The sequence below is a fragment of the Trachurus trachurus genome (genome assembly GCF_905171665.1).
Source record: "Trachurus trachurus genome assembly, chromosome: 6".
NCBI classification, from domain to species: domain Eukaryota; kingdom Metazoa; phylum Chordata; class Actinopteri; order Carangiformes; family Carangidae; genus Trachurus; species Trachurus trachurus.
The window spans coordinates 2,805,303-2,827,025 of NC_139897.1; the positions used below are offsets into that span (position 1 = coordinate 2,805,303).

The 21,723-nt window shown below is 41.7% G+C and overlaps 1 protein-coding gene across 1 annotated transcript in view; it reads right to left on the reverse strand.

The window, feature by feature from the left end:
• LOC310987191 (NT-3 growth factor receptor-like) overlaps positions 1–21,723 on the reverse strand; it is a gene marked incomplete at its 5' end in the record, with an annotated part of 185,121 nt that overhangs the window by 94,656 nt on the left and 68,742 nt on the right. The window contains one exon of the mRNA XM_083973384.1: positions 220–291. Within this exon, the coding sequence (XP_083829510.1) occupies positions 220–291 (72 nt within the window). The remainder of the gene's footprint in view (positions 1–219; positions 292–21,723) is intronic.

Sequence of the window (21,723 nt, forward strand, 5' to 3'; positions counted from 1 at the left end):
ATCCATGACAGATGGACTGGTCGGTCGCTAACAGCTCACTGTCTGGATCTGTCTGTCTGTGTGTGTGTGTTTGTGTGTGTTATGTGTTGATGTTTCTCCCTGCAGTTACAGTATGTGTCTGTGTCCTGTCAGTCACCAAGACAAACTCATCAGGCAGTAGCTACAACAGAGGCGTACGGAGTCATTTAGGTGTGAGCAGAGTGAGGAGGACAGACTCACAGTTCAAACAGCTGCAGATGTTCAAAGATCTGCCAGGACAGAGTCGTCAGCTTGGGGTTCTTGGACAGGTTTCTGAGGAAGAGAAAGAGACAGAGACAGGTAAGATGTCACAGTGTCACAAACTTCACCATGACAACAGGGGGCTCAAAGCAGCTCCACTTCATGTGTATTGGTGTGTGAATCATGTCAGTGGTGCTGATGATAAGATTTATTCTCATTTCCTCTACAGCCAGGACAGGGTCATCATCCATATCCTAAGGCAAAGAAGAATACTGCAAAAGAATAACCACATACATTCATTTCTTTCAGGAAATGGCCCTTTATTTTAGCCATTTCACCATTGTTAAGCAGAATTACAGTATTTGTACTTCCACTCAACACCGTGGAACCACATGGACTTAACGAAGAACTTAATTTATCATGTTTCCTCTAGGATTACATTGCTGCTCTATATGTTTCATTGTGATGACTAACAATTTTTTTTATTTTTTTTCCCATTTGTATCTGATTTTCTCTCTCCCTCTTTTCGCTCTAATTAATTATTTGTATAATAGGATATTTTGTATATTGTTTGTGTAGCCTATTCTTGGTGGGCGGGCCTAAGTTGCCCTTTGATCATGTATCGGCCCATTTGGTGAGTGTAAGAACATGTCTCGTAAAAACCTCTGCATTATATCGAGTGCTCCTGTTGTTTCTTTTGGGTTTAGTCCTCTGTGAAGTGACCCAATTGCACCTTTCTATTTGTAATACACTACTTTACATGGGACCTTGTGACCTTTGTCCACAATAATCAGTTCATCTGTGTGCCGAACCTGAAGAAATTCCCTCAAGGCGTTGCAGAGATATGGAATCATCAAAAACGGGATGGACGGCTCTATCTGCTGAAGCCATAAAAATGAAAATAGGTAGAAAGTTTTCAGTAACACACACACACATGCATGCACACACACACACACACACACACACACACACACACACACACACACACACACACACACACACACATGCACACACACGCAGAATGTGTCCTGGAGTCACAAACACACACTGTGTGTGAACTTTACACAGACACAACTCATTTCCCCTTATAACCTTGTCTGAGTTGCAATAACATACAACACAAACACAGGTGTCTGTCTCCATAGCAACGTAAAGCCAACCATGAAGAGCGGACTAGGCTGCTGAGGCAGGGGATGACACACTGTAATCCAGATCACCACATTATCACAGTTTTCCAGTCGCTAACGCACCGAAATGAGACAGAAATCAAAATGATTGAAACCGACAGCAAAAAGCGTCTCCACGACTCTAAATGGATTTTCACCTTTGCATCCAAATTACAATTCAACATGACACTCTCTGCTACACACTGCACTCGGTTCTCTGTGTAAGACACAGTAATCTGACAGATAGTCATTTGTTGCCATTTTAAAAACGCCGCTATTCAAAATGTCAGAGCATGGAGCAGACACCTGGCCAATCACCTCACTGCCTCATTGTTGACTCGTCAATCAGGACGTAAGCACCATAAATACAACAATGGAGGGCAGAGGACGAGCTGATCAACCACGGGACAACATCAGACAGAAGATCTGTCGTCCCTGTCGTCCAACACACAGGCAGCAGCTCAGGTAGGTAACCTAAGCCCATTGACTCTGCATAATTGATGATTCTACCAGTCAGACTGTGTCCATCACTGCTTGGTCACAATGTTTACACAGCCACTGTGGATGGTGCTGTGCCAGCCTCAGTCAAGACAACGCAGAACTCATCCTCACTGTTTTGGACAGACTGCTAATCACTGCACATCACTGATGAGGTGGTGAGATGCAACATGTTTTCTTTTCTTGTCCTTTTTTGTATTTGTATTTGATCTTTTTTTCCATACAATAATAATGCAATACTACTGAGCATTTGACTGATTGACTCCTATGTCACTATGTCTGTGAATATTCTCTTTCATCCAGGTCATCATTATTTCTGGGCAACAAATTGAATCGAAGGCAACTGGACTTGTGTTTGTCTAGGAAGAGGTTTCACCTCTTGTCCAAGGGGCTTCATCGTTCGTAATGCATCTAGTCCTCACTAGTCTGACAAACAGTGGAGCAAAACCCAGGGCTTTAACCTCTTTGAGGGTGTTCACCAAAGTACTTTGTGATAGGTGTAGTTTCACTTGACCATTGTTGGCGTCTCTTATGAACGACAGTCGTTAGGGTCCTGTGGGACCCTGGTACTGTAAATGACAGTTGTTAAGAGTCATGCAAGGGTTGAGTTGTTTCCTTACTCTATCGATGAAAGGGGACAACATGTTAAGGGATGGTTTCTCCACTTTTACATAGATGGCTTCTTTCACTCCTCTTTCAAACCATCTGTCCTCCCTGTCCAAAATCTTAAAGGTATAATTATTTATTTAAAGGTTTAGAGATCAGGGACATTGCACATTAATAAAAACATTTAAACAAATGTAAACGTGCCAGAATTAGCCAAAAGGCTATTTTACATCTGTTGTCCCTGGACTGATGTTAAAAGTCACCCTAAAATAAAATATATAAATATATAATATGTAGGAATTCCCCCCATCTTGCGGTTGCATATCTGAACGTATTCTTGATGTTGCATTCAGGTGAAATCGGGCAGACGTCAGACAGACAACAGACGCTGCATGTAACAGGATAAACAAGCGTCTATGTAAACAAGTGGTCCTCCAGCACGAGGCAAAACAATACAGGCGTGACAACATGTTGTCATGGTGATGTCGTATTGTTTACCTGACCCACGTTTTACCGTCTTTCTCTGGCGGAGTAAAATGACATCCGGTTGGTTTGCCGACGGCCGTCTGCCTGACTGCACCTGAATGCAACACCAGTGCCTCCGTCCTTCCTCACACTACACAGTGGTGACAGTTTTAACAGGCCGAGCCCACAGCTCCGCTGAGTTTCTATGGTTACCTACGGTCACGCTGCCACTCAATGTAAAAAAAATGGCGATGCAACATGGCCGCCTCGGTTCGGTGCGTCACCCACTTATGTATTTAAGACTTGTAACAACTCATTCTAAGGTACCAGAAAGCTTTCATTTGTATGCGGGTGTGATTCCACTTCAGTGAAATACGCATTTATGAAAGATATATTTGATTTTTGACATTGCATTTGACATCTTTAACATTGCTGTCCTCAAAGGGGTGTCCCTTTCCCTTTTCCTTTACGTGTAAATAGACAGCTGAGAATGGACCTGAGGAGCCACAATGGTCAAGTGAAACTACACCTATCACAAAAGGAGAACACACCCACAAGTACTTTGGTAAACAGCCTCACAGAGGTTAAATACCAGGCTCCACTGTTTGTACTGAGGACTAGGCAGGCCCACGTCTTCCTAGACAAATACAAGTCCAGTTACCTTCGATTCAATTTGTTGCCCAGAGATATCTCACTATGTGTGTCTGTTCGGGGTGTGCCTGAAAATGTATTCAGAAAGGCAAAGAAAATGTAATGAGTCAGAATATTTTTTATATCTGAATATTCTCATTATTATACAGAATGTAAGGCAAAGCCCATTTTTATGTATATTATGCGCTTCCTCGATGCAGTGTCTTCATCTGAGGCTGCAGCATCTAGAGACACATTATAGTTGCTCCATATTATTGAAGTGAATCTCTTGATACCGTGACCTCGTCTCTCAACCTGGCAGCGCTGGGACAGCTGTTTGCTGAAGCGAGTCTGCAGTTTGTTTTGAGTTTGTCTTGATATCTTAATAAAACAGAGGGAGGGAAACAGACGAGTACATCTCATCATTATAGAAATAGTTTATCAGTCTGATGCGTTGAGGACCTCTGATTCACCAGAATTTACGTAACTTCCTTTAACCTAATGTTCCTTTGTAATTTAGAAAGCAAAAAAAATCAAATACATAAACAAACAAACAAATGAACAAATAAATTCATCAGTTTCTGGTAGACGCTATGATATGATATTTTGGGACAAACAGATACAGAGATGGATAATGGCATCTCTGTGCAACCTAGTGTGTGTGCGTGTGTGTGTCTGTTCGTGTAAGTGTATGCATGTGTGTGTGCGTGTCATTATTTTCTCATTTCATTTTGTTGATTCTGACTCAGTCCGACATTCACCATCCTGCTGGATCAAACCGCTACTAAAAATAGTCCTCAAAAATTTGTCCAGCTTAAAGACTCCAGTCCATTTGTGAGCAGCAAAGCTGTTTTTGCAGGAAATATATTTGTGTCCACATTATTTTTTTTGTTATAATAAAGTTGGTGGATGAATCTAACAAGTAAAATTTGTCCATTAAATGTCATTCAATTAGTTATTCTGCCAAAAGGTCTAACCTGAGCTGGAGTGGAGCATAAGATGTGTTTATGAAACTAAACCACAATCTGTTCTTCACTGTGATCAAAGAAACCTGTTCAGTACTTGAATATCATAAATCAGTCAATATGAAAGAAATACGGCAGTGACAAAGAGCCGGCCTGAGGATCATATTGTTGAATAGATATAGAGTTTCAGTTCAGTTCGCTGGTTAAAAGTACAACTGTTAAGTTTTTGTGAAAAAAAACTCATTTCATTTCTAGTACTAACTCACACAAAAGCAACAATTTCCCTCAAAAGAACCACCATGGTTATGTTCTGATATGTGACACAGACAACACACACACAAACTGCCTCCTTCATTTTAAAGCAGCATCACACCCAGCATCATTTTAAGTACCACCTTACCAGAGCGGTAATAAAGGTTGACCCTGGAGCAAACTGCTTTGAATCTTCACCAATTTCAACATTATCATAAACTCCACTGGTATGTGGAACAATGCTGTGTTAAAGCAGAAGTAAGCGATATTTTTGTGTTAATACAAGTCTTAAATAGTTATATCTTCCGACAACAATCATTACATAGAGTGTTTGGTCTGAAACACGGGTCTGTCAGTCACTCTGCTCTGCTGTAAGCCGAGGAGAAAACTTTCCTTGTATCCTACAACCTTTATCCAATGAGGAGAGAGAACGGCATAAAGGGGCGGTCCTCGGGATGCACGTGAATGTGGTGACGTAGGGACGAGGACCAATAGATCCATGACGAGGGCGGGGGCTGCTAACTCCATCGGCTGACAAGAGGTTATGGTGCGTTCAAGGCAACCCGTAACTCGTGTTTTTCCGACCTGTGAAGTCGTACCAGTTCGATCTGGTACGAGTTCACGGGTCAGAAGTTACGAGTGGCCGTTATAGTGACTTTCACAGGCAACAGGTCGGAAAAACACGAGTGGGTTGCCTGGAACGCTACAAAGTCGTAAGTCGTGACTTGAAGCCGTAACTTACGGTTTCAAAAGCCTGCCTGGAACGCAGCATTAGCCAAAATGACCGGATCGCTTACTTCTGCTTTAATGTTTGTTTTGTTTATTGTCCCCTTATACTTGATCTTAGTAGGTTCACTAAAACGTTTTATGGCTCAGTGTCTTGTGATCATGACTTGATGACAGAAAGACACCAGTTTGAGTCAGAGGCAGAGCCACTGCTCCTAGAGTCTAAAGAAAGCCTAATGTTTAGAGCTAGAGATACAACAACAACTCACAGACTCAGATTTCCTTTTTGTTTTCTAAATTAAAGTTTCTAAGTTGAATTTGAAATATACAAATACAATGTTCCCACACTTAAACCATAGTTGAAGTAACTTGGGAAAGCAAGATGACTAACAAATGATTTTATGTTAAATTATATTGAAATTTAGCGTATTGAACTACAAGTGGAATAGCAAAATGAAACAAATGATTTTAAGTTATTAACTTTGCATTTTGTGTATTAAATCAAATATGATCAATCATCAAATAAGCATTAAAGTCCTTGAAGCATTTACTGTAAGCTAAATTAAGTGCGGTTTACATCATTGGTTAATTAGTTATTTCTTTTTCTTTCTTTTTTAAGGAAGTCGAAGCAAATGTAATGGGATTACAAAAAAGTGGATCAATAAATGGACAGACTTACATGTCATATCCGTGGTGCCAGGACCACAAAACACTGGTTTATGTCATGAAAAACACACACAATGATTCACATCAAGAATTAAATCAAGGCAGAGGCTGCTTACACACAGACAGCCTGATAGCGACTGCTGTGAGGTTAGAGAGTGGAGCTAAAGGAAGACGGGAGGAGACAGAAACAGAAAAATAACAAAACAGAGGGAGGAGAGATGAGGAGAAGAAGGTGAGACTGATGGTGAGAATGAGAAAAGAGACACAGGAGACTCAGGTTTCTCACACAAACACACACACACACACAGTGTTTCACAACAGGAGGATTAATATATTTCTCCAAAATAATTCCTGTGATTGTGTCTGAGATGAGCGCTGTACCACAGACTCAAAATACAGTTATTATATGACACTCAAGCTGGAGGCCGTAGTGTTAAGTAATAAATACTAAGATAGAGAACTGGAGACTTTTATTGTGTTAAACCGTGTTGTTCGATTGTGTGTGTGTGTGTGTGTGTGTGTGTGTGTATGTGAATATCTGCATCTGTCATCTCGTTTCTGTGACTAAACCCTTCCTGTTTAATGTGAACACATGTGAACTGATGTATACTATTTATTATTATTCATTTCTATCTAATACATTAATGTCTACCCTCACTTTGTCTGACTGTTGTGCCGATCAGCTTTGAGTGAAGCTGAAAACCTATTAAATGTTTAAATTGGCTAAAAGACTCCTCCTGTGCAGTGATGTAGTGTGAAGCCCAAGGGCCACAGAGCCATCAAAGGCCCTCAGTGAGCCATGCTGCTGCTGCTGCAGTGGGCTGTGTTTTATGTGAAGTGCTCTCACAGGGCTGCTGTCCATGGTGCTGACCATCAGGTAGATCTGCAGGGAGCTGCTTCCGTCCTGTGACTGAGTGGACTGTTCACTGGTCTGTGATGAAGGTAATGGGCCTTTACACATCGACATCATTGCAGCCTGATGAGAGGTTAAATCACTAATCATGAGCGGTTTCTCAGCTCATAGTTGCTCTTTAAGTGAGTAAAAACCTTCTCCATTATGGCGACTGATTAACATCACAGTCACGTAAGCAGCCGTTGCAGGCTGTTTTTCTAACACGTTGACCTGACGCTGGCGTTAGATTATTCATGACTACACTTCTTCCTCAGGGGAACAGAAATGTCAGAAGAATGTTTTGAACATTAGCTGATTAGCATCAGGTGTTTTATTTATGCTAGCAGCTGACCAGTAGCATCCAGTCATATTTACACAGGTCCAGTTTCTGGACAAAAGTTTGGACACTTCAGAGGCAAAATAAACCAGCACTAGATTCACCTCCTGATGTTTTTCTGTCAACTATTGTCTCGTATCAGCTTACATCCCAGTTTATCAAATATGCAATATGAACACTTTGTGTAAACATTTGTCATAATTACTGTGTTGAGTGTGAGTGTTGAGTTGTGTTAAAAGGTTTCGCTCAACTTTCAACCACAACAATGAAATTGAAAGAAGTTCTGTCAAGTCATCATGGTGTCATCATTTTCTGAAGTCACTGTCACCTTGACCTTGGACCAGCAAAATCTAAAAATCTAATCAGTTCATCCTTTCTAAAAAATCAAAACAACCCCCCCCCCAAAAAAAAAAAAACACCTATTATGTATGTAGGATTTATGCATCACAGTGACTGGTTAAAGATTTTGTTTGTTGTCTTGATGTGGTCAATACTGTACTGCTATATTACATTATACTGGCAGTACTATAATATATTATAAATCACACACATAGCTAAGACACACATTTCATACTGTCCCACCTTCTAAAGTAAAAAGTAAGTCTTTCCTCAGGGGACAGACTCCTGGAGTGTTGTTATAAGACAGCTCCATGTAAAGATCTGTCCAAACTCCAAATGTTTATCAGAGGAGGAAAAAGGCCGTAGCCTTACAGCTTGGACGCACTAGACGCGGAACCGAAGCGCAGCGCCCTGGAGCGGAAGGAGTTTCAGTTCGGCGCACATGTTAACAGGTCTGCCTGGCCGCACATCTCGCGCTGTGGAGCGCAGTGCGCGCGCCTGGAGCGCTTCAGTTCGGTTCATTTCTATTTTTCACGCGAGCCGCGTGCGCCGAGAGCGCCGTCTGTCAAGCTGGACAGACGTGGTCGTACCAGACAGGAAGTCGGGCACAGAAAAGGCGAGAGAATCCGGTCAATTTTCAAAATAAAATAATTAAATGATGATTAATTAAGTTGTTGCTTGTCCATCTATACATATTTGACCGTTGCGTCTGCACATGAGACACACAGACACATGTTTAAAATGACGTGTGTGTGGAAAACTGAGTGAATACGAATATGAATGACTGCAGTCGATGTCTGACCGGCGCGGAGAGAGGAGGAGAAGTACGCTCCTAGTGCGACCACCCAAGCGCCCGAGAAGCCGCGCGCACTGCGCGCGCCCAGCTTCCGCGTGCAGTGCGTCCAAGGGGTTACCTGGCTATAGACCCCTTCGCGGCCTACGTCACTGTGACGTCAAGACATTCACTGGAGGCAAAACAACTGACCCAGCATCTGTTTAGACAGGTGTCTACTGTGTACGGGTCCGGGACAGGTTTTAAATTCATTTTGAACAAATGTTATGCTCAGCAAACATGGAAAATATATAATAGGTTCTGTTTAAAAGAGTAAGAATAGAAGGATCCAGTTGGATCCAGAGCAGCATTCATTCACAAGCACTGATTAAACTTCTTGTAAATAAAGGTGTACTCCGCCCACAGACTGTAACTTATAGTCCCCGGCTCTCTCCTTGTGTCAGTCCGATGTCTCAACGGGCCGGACCGAACAACACGACCGGACGTACCGGGTTCAGGTTGAAAACATTTAATAGCTCAGATTGGCGGACCACCGGCTTCTTTTTTCTTTCTTTCTTTTTTTTTTTTTTGCCGCTAGAGTTAATGCTCGTGACGTGAGCCCGGCCCGGGGCCGCATCGGGTCCAGGCTTCAACACCTGCGGATCTGGGTCTTTGAGAACTGTAGCAGGACTGAAGCAGATTAGAAACTGCTCAAACAGGCGATCATGGGCTTTCAGAGGTTTAGTACATTTATAAGAACTACTGTAGCACCTGTTGTCTGTTGGAGACTCAGCTTTTATTTGAGAATTTACGGTAGCCTACATATGACGGTCTGGAGTCAACTTTTTAAAACAACACTCACGGTCTCTGAGGGTGGGTGTACTAACATATTCACTAAAATATGACTTTTCCTCGTCCATTCTTGAAAAAACAGTCCGTTAAAACATGCTAACCAGCGTTTACAAGCTACCGCGTTTCAGATGTTTTACCTCCAGCTAAGCCCCGCCCACCCGGATGTTTACAGTCTGTGAAGGGGTCTATAATAACTATCAGGATTCCATATTGGAGCTGCTGAGGTCACACAGCTGCTCAGTTCGGATGCAGCTCTCGCCTTTGAAGAGCTGATGATCTTCCTGCACCAGGAGCAGAGCAGTGATAACTGTCTCTGTCCTCCACTGCTACAAATGTACACACACACACACACACTGTGGGCTGTGTGTAGGAGCTAACAGCCTCACACTCTTCCGCTGTGTGAGGAAGGTGTCCTTTAGAAAGGTCAGTGGACAATGCAGGACAGTCTCATATTTAAAACACTGTGAGTGAGTGTGTGTGTGCATGTGCACGTGTGTGTGTTTTTTACAATTTAGAACGCGCAACGAGGGAAATGAGACACGACCATGAGAAGGTCAGGGGCTGTGTGTGTGTACTGGTTGTGTGTATTTATCCTGTTTAGAGAGATGTGTATGTTTGTACATGTGTAGGTGTATGAATATGTGCATGTGACACTGTGTGGGAACACTCTAGGCCAGAAATAACCTACTCTCCCTCTCTCACACACACACACACACACACACACACACACACACACACACACACACACACACACACACACACACACACACACACACACACACACACACACACACACAATGAAAGTCTAACAGTGTATAGCCGACTGTATTATAGTAAACAAAAATATTACCCTCAAACGTAATATTGACGAATCTTTTGGATTCAGAAGATCTTCAGACTCAGTCTACGCTCAGTCCTCTTTCACAACAAACTAAAAACACAATTTAGAATCAACTAATCAAAAACTGAAATATCTCATTGACATAGGCTACTGTACATATACAGATTTACAGTAGCTCAGGTTCTACAATTTCTCTCACACACCTGTCTGTATGAAGATAAGAGCAGAGACTTGATCAGGAAGTAGCTACAGGATTGTAACTAAATGAAGCTAAGCGAAAGTTCAGACAGGAAGACAAATGTCTTTAAGCACGCTGCACGCCTCAAAGCCCTTTCCCTGTTTTCCTGCTATCCTCTCGCTCCACCCTTATTCTCATAATTCAGCCAATCACAGTCTGCCATCCTCTTTCCCTTCCACCAATCAGTCATTAGCGTCAAATTTAAAAGTTCTCTCTCTCCCGTCATCCAGCCGTCATTTCAGCAAACTCTCAGCCCACCTCCACCCCGGCACCACCTCCATCAAGATACAGACTAGTCTTAATCTGGATCTTCAACCGAGGAGTTCCCTCATCAGGCGACTTCAAGCTTCCCTACCACCACCAGTGTCTAGGCCCGGGGGGGATATAACTTCTTCAGATGCAAGCTTCTCATCCCCAGATCAGTTTACTCAGCTGGTCTACACCCCGTGGTCTAAGCACCAAAGTCTATTTTGTGCACAATAAATGTAATTTCATCTTCATCTTCAAACGTGGCTCTCTTATCGTAAGTGGTCTGTCCTGATTGAAATGTATTCAGTATCGAAGGTTCCTGAAGGGGAACAGTTGTCTCCATCTTTCTGACGTCTGGACCTGGACTAACTGAGACATCAGGGAGAGGAGAGGACACTCTGAGATCAAAGCCCAAGCCCCAGGCCCCAGGCCCAGACTCAAGACCACCAATACTGAGTAGATAGAGGTATTATGATACAGTAAATATGCTCCATGAAAGATGCTATATCACATGGCAACACCACAACACATCTAAAGCATCTCAGTGCTGTTTAGGATACAGCATGGTAAACAGCAGTGAGAAGAGTCTGATGAATGCACGGCAGTAAAAGAACTGACGAAGCAGCTGGAGGACCAACTGTGAGCCAGACAAAACACAACAACAGTTGCACATAAGTTTACGACCATTACGCCTTATGACAGGTCCTCACAAAGATAGAATGAATATCCATAGATATAGATATAAAGATGTCACAGATTCCTAAATACAGTGCTTGGAAAGAGACACTGTGCCCGTCTACTCTGTCAGCAGTGAGGGGTTGAGGAAAACATCCTGGACTGAAGGTAAAAACTACTAGAACTATCTACAACAAACTGTGCTACCTAACATTACAGAGTCGATTTTAAGGTTCTTGAAACCTTACGGGCCTTCTTATTTATCTGCAATACTTTTTACCGTATCAACCCTCGCGGACCCTGAGGTCCTCCGGTGCTGGCCTTTTATCCCAACCCAGTTTCAGCACAAGTTAGAACTAAAACACACGCGGCTTTCAGTTATTACAGCCTGCCGGAGAACCTCAGGGCTGCATGTTGATGTTTTTAAAAAGAGGCTCAAGACCCATCTTTTTAATCAGGCTTTTAACTGACTCGTTTAAAGCAGAAGTAAGCGGAATGTTTGTGTTAATATAAGTCTTAAATAGTTCTATCTTCCGACAACAATCACTTACATAGAGTGTTTGGTCTGAAACACGGGTCTGTCAGTCACTCTGCTCTGCTGTAAGCCGAGGAGAAAACTTTCCTTGTATCCTACAACCTTTATCCAATGAGGAGAGAGAACGGCATAAAGGGGCGGTCCTCTGGTGACGTAGGGACGAGGACCAATAGATCCATGACGAGGGCGGGGACTGCTAACTCCATCTGCTGACAGGAAGTTAGCCAAAACCACCGGATCGCTTACTTCTGCTTTAACTCTTTCTAATTCCTTTTATGCTCACCCCTATTCTTACATTTTTTATTAATAATCTATTTTATATTATTTAGTTCAGCTTATCCTATTGTTTTATTTTTTATTGTTTTATTTCAATGTTTTAGTCGGTGCACAAAATTATTCTATTTCACGTCATTTACTTGGTCTATTTTATACATTTTACTGTTTTTATTCCCTCAGTTTTTAGCTTCTATACCTTTTATCTTATTTTACTGTTTTAGCCCCTTGGTTTCCCAGTGTTTCCTCCTGGGGGGCCTACCACACCGGGAGTTGTCTCTGGTCTACCGATGGGGGTGCTGTCCCGTGGACGGCCCTGGCCCGAGTGGCTAGAGAGCTCTACACCTTGGTGTGGAGCCTCCTGTCTGCCTGGGCTGGGGCCGTGGGCGGTCCCTGTGGTGGCACTCCTGCAGTCATGGACCATGATTCTCGGTGCCCAGCCATGTCTCCTCAGCGACAGCTAGTGTATATGTGTGGGTGTGTATGTATTTGTGTATCTCTGTGTGTATGGAGGTTTGGGTTTTCATGATGTTTCTTTGTTGTTCATGTTTTGTTTTGTTTTTATTCTCTGTGAGGCACTTTGTGCTACTGCAAAGTATGAAAGGCACCATATAAATAAAGTTGATTTGATTTGATTTGATTTGATTAAGGTTGTTGCATTACTTTATACACTGTTGCCCATAAAGTTGATTTTTTCCCCTCTTCTTATGTGAAAAATGTGATTTATTCTTAGTGTATACCTTCTCAAAATTGTATTGATCAATCTCTTCCAAACGTATCACTGTGAAAATGAATCCAACAATTAACCTTTATAATAGGGAAAAAAAGATGAATGTGTCTTGGAAAAACTTTAACTTTATGGGCAACCATATACAGTATGTTACATTACTATAAGAGCAAGTGAATACGAGGAAAGACCAAAACGTGACCATGTCTCATTTTGTTTCCCCCTCTCTCTCTCTGATGGATAACCTGAGGGATGACAGTAGGAGGACAAATACACTTTAGCCTATGTCAAAACAACAAGCACTGTGTTAGTTGGTTATGACTGTGCTTGGAACATGAAACTGTGGCAGGGCACATTAGAGTTTATATTGATTTAATACTACAAATAATATATTGATAATAATAATTAATATAATATAATAATAACATTGTTTTGTCTGTAGTTTGTATTTTTATATGAAGTTTCATGTTTGAATTGAGAAATATGTGTCAAAATGATCAGTAATCTGCATTTTCCTTAATAAGCAAGCACATATACTCATAATACTACTTGTTAATTATAATCACAGCCACATTATTGTGCACAATTATTACAATATGACTTAACCCATCTGTGTAGCCCTATAGACAGAAGCCCTGGCTGTGCTATTGGAGGAAAGGTCAGACAGACAAATCGGCTGACGTCAACATCCTTGCAGCAGACTCACATCAGAAACACCTCCATCCCTCCAGTCACACTGATCACAGCCTCATCACGCTCAGCTGACAGATACTGAAACTACTTGTCTGTTCAATAAACCAGCACAGCTTGATGTTTGTAGATCTGCTCAGAGCCACACTGCCGGCCGGGCGTGGCTGTGTGTACACCACACACACAACAGCAGCGGCTGGGAGACAATGACTTCTTCTTTTCAAATATCTCATGTATAGAATATATATTGAACTTTGGGAATTCAATTCATTATCATTACAATGACCTTTGGAAAAGGGGTGAGATTAAATACCTTATTTTTCTTCTTCCCTTCCTTCTTCCCTCTCTGATATATTAAAGAAGTTATCAAGTGTTTGACAATATTATATAATATAAATATTATTGCAAACTCAGGTCTGAGTTAAACATCCTGGAAAATGTGTTAGAACCAGACATGTCCTCACTGGAGCTTTGAGACAAAAGACAAAGTTAGGTTGGCTGCAGATGACCATAGCTCTTTTTATGACTTTCTATTGGACAGCTGACACGCCACTACTCAACCATATGTGTCCACAAAACCAACAGGTGACGGTGAGCTAATGAAGACATGAGGGAGTACTTGTTTGTTCAGTTTGAGGGGCAGCAGCCCATGAATAAAATGCTCAGCGAGTGAAGATTCATACAGCTCTGGAAAAAATGAAAATACCAATTTCTTTCTTAAATCAACATCTCTACATGAATGGCAGCCATTTCATTCCAGTGTCTGTTGAAATCCAACACAAGCACACCTCATTCTACTTAATGAGGCACTGATTGGGTGATCATCTGAACCAAATCTTATTATAGAGTATAAAAACCACTGCCGTGATTGAAAATTTGGGTTATTCCACCAATGTTGATTTCTTTTGCTAAGTAAAAAGAAAATGCTGTTTAAAAATGAACATGAACTTGTTTTCTTTGCATTACTCGAGGTCTGAAAACACTGCAACAGTTTTGTTATTTTGACTATTTTCTGCAAATAAACACTCATGTGCATCAATGACACTCCTTTCCTTTCGAATTTGGTTAGAAATATAAACAACTCATCAACTTTTAAAGGGATAGTTCAACATTTTGGCAAATTGGCCCATTGCCATAATCGCTATAGTCATAGCAGTAGGTTCGTTACCTTTAATTGTCGTGTAAGCTATTTTTAGAACGGCGGAAGAGAACAAGGCTGCTCAGGGCTATGCTATGGAGGCTAAGGGAATTTCTTGGTTTCCCTCATCAAACTCATCAAATACACAATCCAACAATTCAAAAAGGCTGTCGTGGACAAGTTGTGACCTGCACATTCACCACGTTATGAGATAATAACAGAACGTTACCAGACAGAGTTGTTTTAGAGGTAAATTCATGCAAAACCGCTGATGCGCGTTGCGTTCAGGGACAGTTTTTCAGCAAGCAGACTCTGTATTTACCTCGAAAACGGCTCCGTTTTGTAACGTTCCATTATGATCTCATGGCGTGGTGATTGTGCAGGTCACAACTTGTCCACCAGAGCGTTTTGGAGTTTTGGGATTTTGTATTTGATGAGTTTGATGAGGAAAACCAAGAAATTCCTTTAGCCTCCATAGTGTAGCTCTGAGCAGCCTGCTGCTCCGCTCCGCCGTTCTAAAAATAGCTTACACTGACAAATAAAGTTAACGAACCTCCTGCTATGACTATTGCGATTATGGCAATGGGCCAATTTGCCAAAATGTTGAACTATCCCTTTAAGTCGTTCCTGCATGCAGCAACCATGCAGTATGGTAGACAGCAGAGCTGGGTCATCTTCTGACAGTAGTGCTGCTAGTGACACTGAGTCTTCCTGAAGTGATCAACCAACAGTGGATACAAAGGAAATCAGTCTCTCTCTATGTTTATCTCCAGATCCAGCTCCATCTGTGTCCCATCTGTGTGATGTAATAATCACACTCATCTTCCTCAGGACAGGAAGGAAGAAAAGAGATAGCAAAACACCACACGTTTCTAATACATTTCTTTCTCTATTTCTCTTTTCTGAGCAGCCTTGAGGCCTTCTTCCTGTGTGTGTTGAATATTACTCTTTTATTTTGTGGCTTTCTGGGCATTTTTGAAACCTCTTCCTGCACCTGACTCTTTAATATTCTAATCATCAACACCTGTGATTCTCCAAATCCAGGTCTGATTTTGTGTGAAGCTGCTTCCTGTCCCCCACCACCACCACCACCATCTGTCACACAAACATGTGCTGCAACCAGGAACGTGGACGCAAAATGAACCAAGGGTGTATAAATTATTTACAGTCTCTCCTGTAGGTGGTTTCACAGTCAGTCCATCTCACCATCATCATCATCATCATCATCATCATCATCATCATCATCATCATCATCATCATCATCATCATCATCATCATCATCATCATCATCATCATCATCATCACCATCACAATTACCATCTCCGTGACTCATGACAGTCTTCTGTTTCATCATTGTCTCCGCACATATTATAGGACAGTCTATGTAGTGACCGTCACTGATGGAACTCTTCACTGAACACACACACATATACACACATACACACAAACACACACACACACACACACACACACACACACACACACACACACACACACACATACAGTATACATACACACACACACTCTTGATTAGCGTGGGCTCTCATCAGAATAACAGAGTGGGGTGTGAAATGACAGGTGTTGCCACAGCAATTAAATCTGTCAGTCGTTCTGTCTGGTGTGTGTGTGGGTGTGATGGACCACAGTCTGTGGCTGTTTCACTTGTCAATCAAATGAACACTTGTCATGAGTCAGAGACATCATCAGACTAATTATGTTTTGGTTTCATCCTCTTCAAAAAAGTCCAAGGAACTTTATTTAAACTTTGAAATCTGAGATTGGATCAGTGCAGGTAACTTTAAGTGTGTTAAACATCATTGTAAAGCCATTTTTGTCATACATTAGAGTGTTTTGTTATCATTCAAATGCTTTAAAAAATATATAAAACAGTTTGGGTTTTGTGTAATTGCCGGTCCACACAGATCAATGATTAAATATTTGAGATATAAGAGAGTAAAATAATATTCTATTGCAGTTATTTTTAAGTCATTGTCACCATTATTGATCAGAGAAGAACATGTGATAATACTGTACGGCTTGAATATTATGATTAAAATACTTGTTTAGAAATTTGCAGTGTAGCAAATAAAGGAACAACTAAGTGAAAAAATGTAATAGTTTATAGTACAGTTCTGTTGGAATATGCTTATTACCCTCTTGCCTATAAGAATCAAATAGTATCTAATACGTGTGTAACAGTGTGAATATACATGCAATGTGCCAAAAGCTTTTATAGAGTCAGTGAGAAGAGACAACGTTTCAATCACTCTGTGACTTTAGAGAGTGAACAATGATTCTGTCAACAGGTTTGTCCATTCCAAGTCATCCACCCAGTATTCTCAGTGGTCCGTCAGTGTTCGCCGACCAAAAACAATCTGTTTCTGATGAAATAATGATTCAGTCAGAATGTGGTGGAGAAGGTGGATGGGTCAGACTTTGATTCATTTGGATCATTAACATCATCTCAATTAAATTCAAAGAGGCTCTATTTGAGGAGGAGTGTGGGAGCAACACACACACACACACACACACACACACACACACACACAGAAAAACACATACCCACAGAGAGAGCGAGCGAGTGAAGCAAACACCAGCTGCCCACTTCCTGCTGTTCAGGAAGTGTCAGCAGTACTGAGACAGCCGCCCCCGTGCAGAGCTGAGGCCCTGATTGGCCGCTGCCTCCTCCTTGGAGACGGCCGCTGTGCCAGGAGATAAAAGATGGAGAAGAGCAAATGGAGGCTGTTGGTTTTCTTTCATCAGCCGTGTGCTCATTAGCTGCAATATTTAACATGCATCATGACTTACAACACACACTCACTGGAGCGGTCTGGTGTCTTGTCCAAATATTTTACCAACAACACCTGCATGTACTGTAGGTGTGACTCCTCACAGTTGAGTATTCGCTCCACCATCTATTTGCTGTTATGAAGGAATTGTATGATTCTGTTTTAATCGGGTTTTTTAAGTACCCCATTTTTTTTTATCAAATTCGGGGTATGGTGTTTACATGAACTTAGAGAAACCCGGTTATTCAGTATCCCTGTATACATGATAAATACAGTATCCCGGTTTCTGATTACTGCGTATGCGTGTTGTTTACAACAGGAAGCGCAACTACCAGGAAATATGTAGGTCAGAAAATTTACAAATTTAAAATGCTGCCATGTTATATAACTTAATAAAAGAAAAGAAAATTTAATGCAGACTGATCGGTTCATTGTAAAACATGCATTTATTGATGTAAAAGTGGTGATTTCTGTACACACGTTAGGCGACAGAGCCTCCAGGCAGCACTGCTCCTCCAATACACACATGAAGCTTCACTTTTCATTCAAACAAACTAGTGCAACTGCCACAATTGTTAGATTTCATCAATGAAACCAGAATTTATCTCCTAAAAATAATATAACCAGCCGGCTGTTAACCTCTAAAAACCCACGGGTAAGTTAATTAAAGATCGTTTTCTCCCCCGGGGTGACGGAGTGTTCTGGCCGGCCGAGCACGTCAGGAGACGGGGCTGCAGTCTCTGTGATGTCCCGGTCACAGCTCACACAGGTGGAGCTTCACTCCTCCCAAAAATGTCGTAGCAAACTTGTAAACAGCCGTCGTTTGGATAAACCGACCGCACATTGGGGATCTAAACTGTTACTTTCTCGCATGAAAAAATTGTTGCTCCAGCGCTCTTGTTGTCGCCGCCATTTTGTTACGTAACGTATCTATGGTAAGTAACGGTTACGTCAGCTGGCTGAGCAGCTTTCAGATATCGGGCTACTGTGTTTACATGCTCCAGTATCCTGGTTTCTTTCGGAGTTCTCCAGGCAGCATAATCGGGTTTCTCAAAATCGGGATATGAGCTTATCCCGATTTCTGGAATCGGGAAACGGTGTTTACATGCACGAACACAAAAACGAGGTACTTAAAAAACCCGATTAAAATCGGGGTACTGAAGTGCATGTAAACGCAGTCAATGTATAATTCTGTCTGGAGACTCAGTAGAGGGATACATGTGTAGCATAATGCAGTGTGTTGGTGGTTTATAGATGTTACAGGATGTTAATGACTGTCTCCAGGCTGCATGTATGACAGCAAAACATGAAAGATCATTACAGCTGAGTGAAGAGTTGATTCATATTTAACATGTGTTCAACACACTAGGATCACCTCCTCAAGGTTTTCTGCCTCCTCCACTCAGGAGGGTGCAGGTCACGGCCCTGATTATCCAGAGTCAGAGATAATATGAACTATTTGTGTGGAATTTTGAGTGGGGTCTTGATTTTTGACTAAAAGTGTTTTGAAAGGTCACCATGAACTTGACCTTTGACCTTCAACCACAATAATCTAATAAATTCATCCTTAAATCAAACTGGACATCGGTCCCAAATTTGAATAATTTTTTATCAACCTTAAAGATGTTGTGTTGAAAAGAATTGGACAGACAAACAGTGTCCTTCTGGCTCTGTCAAACAACCTGTGTTTCCAGAGGACAATAAAAAGTGATTAACCTGGGATAAACTTGTATGGACATATTATAACTAATCTAATCAAATACATATAATCCATTTTGCTCATGCTTTAAACCTCAAAAGTTACAAAGTGTTCAATAATAAGCTGCGTTTGCTGCTTTTTTTTTAGGCCTGCATGAGGAAAATCTGTGATTTGCAATAATATTGTGATGAAAATATGACTTGCCACAAAAAAGCAAATGTGTGTAGTTCCTTTGGGGTTTTGCACTGCGCTAACTAACCTCACAGTCAGCACAAATTTGACACCAGCACATTTGCGGCTGATGGATGAAAATGTGTCTGAATTTGTTTGTGTTTTGTGTCTTGGTATCTTTTTGAAGTTGTAGGGTGTTGAGCTCTCAGGGCCACAGTACACGGATGGGGGGCTGGCTGTCTCTATACAAGCCAAACTGAGACAGGCTTTTTATTAATTCTGAACAAATCTTATGCTCAGCAAAGATGGAAAATCTATAATATAATCAAATGGCTCTGTTGTTACTTTGAGTACGAATAGGAGTCGGATCCAGAGCAGCATTCATTTACAACTTTAATCAACACTGATTCAACTTCTTCTAAATAAATGTGTGCTCCGGCCACAGACTGTAATATGCTTCGGCTCTTTCCTTGGGTCAGTCAGCAGGCCAGGCCCAACAACATGACCAGACACACTGAGTTTGGATCGAAAAACATTTAATAAATCGGGTCGGACCATGAGCTTCTTCTTTTTTTTTCCCGTGGTCCGGCCGAGAATTAATGCTCGTGAGTCGGACCGCATCGGGTCCAGGCTTCAACACCTGCAGATGGTCAGGTCTTTGAGAACTCTAGCAGGAATGAAGCAGCTTTGAAAATGTTCAGACGGGCGATCATGGGCTTTGAGAGGTTTTCTACATTCATAAGAACTTGCAGAAAATAGAAATAGATCCGGTTTCTAATTGAGACTCAACTTTTATTTGCTCAAACCTGTAGCCAGACTCGGCCCAGTAGCCTATTACAGCAGACCAGCATCTGTTTAAGACTCAGGTGTTTTTTTCTTCTTTTTTTTTTTGATAACGCTGTGGTGTTTATAACCTACTGTAGGGGGGATGAGAAGGCTCGCCGTTCTAGTGTTAATGAGGGACTTTAAAGACCCCCTAAAGAGGCATTTTAAAACGTGTAAAAACGCTCTGCTATGACTATTTTTTGATTAAAATTGCTTACCCACAAAAAAGTTGTTTAAAATAACTCTCAAAGATGCTAAAAACACATCTATTATTTCTCCCTCATTGAGAAATCCAGAATATGCATGACTTGCGCCCGGTCTCCGCCGCTGCCTGGTCTGGGTTGCTAGGTAACGGCGGTGCGTGTCAGCAGGGGCAAGGGAGACAGAAAGGTGATGTCAAAACACGAAGCTCACGTCAGGTTTCAAGTGCAAACTTTAGTTTCCTCTGGGGAGTCTTTGTATTGAAATGTAAATTTGAATGTAAACCGAAATGTGAATATAGTTTATATCAAAGAAAAAGAAAAAAAAAAAAGATTACACTGGGCTTCAAACACGAGTCGACAGCTTACAAGGCGGCAACGCTGCTGCTCAGCCACCGTGACCACCCATACACAGTGCATCTAGCTGTATATGTAGATGTGAAGTGTCAGAACTACTACAGCAAACAACGACATAAGCTCCTGAAAGCCGCTGCTGCTGTGAATTATAGAGTTCTTTAGGTGCTGGCATCCAGGGGCCATGTCCAGAGTCTCTGAGTTGCTCGGTAACAGGCTGGTATCACCGTCCTTAACCGCTCCTCACCCCAACACAGAGCAATGTCGCCGTCATCGCTGTTTAACATACAGTACGTTACTCCCGCTTTAGGCTATACCCTGTGCATATATTATGTAATGAGATGGGGGGAAAAATCAACGGGATTGGTTGCTAGTTTAGTGACACATGAAAATTGACTCCAATTTGAAAAATTGAATCCAGTTTTTCCAGACTCTGGTATTGGAACTGCATTTTCAAGTCCAAACAGGGACAATGCACAAAAACATTAAAGCAGAAGTAAGTGATCCGGTGGTTTTGGCTAACTTCCTGTCAGCAGATGGAGTTAGCAGTCCCCGCCCTCGTCCCTATGTCACCACATTCACGCGCATCCCTTGGCTGCACACACAGAGAGGACCGCCCCTTTATGCCGTTCTCTCTCCTCATTGGATAAAGGCTGTAGGATACAAGGAAAGTTTTCTCCTCGGCTTACAGCAGAGCAGAGTGACTGACAGACCCGTGTTTCAGACCAAACACTCTATATAAGTGATTGCTGTCGGAAGATAGAACTATTTAAGACTTATATTAACCCTTACATACTGTTCGGGTCAAATTTGACCCGTTTTGACATTTGACAGCAGATAAAATACCCTAAACATCATTCTTTTAGGCTGAAATTTTATGACTTTTCCTAAAGTGACCCAAAATACACAAAAATGAAAATATTTTTAAATTGTA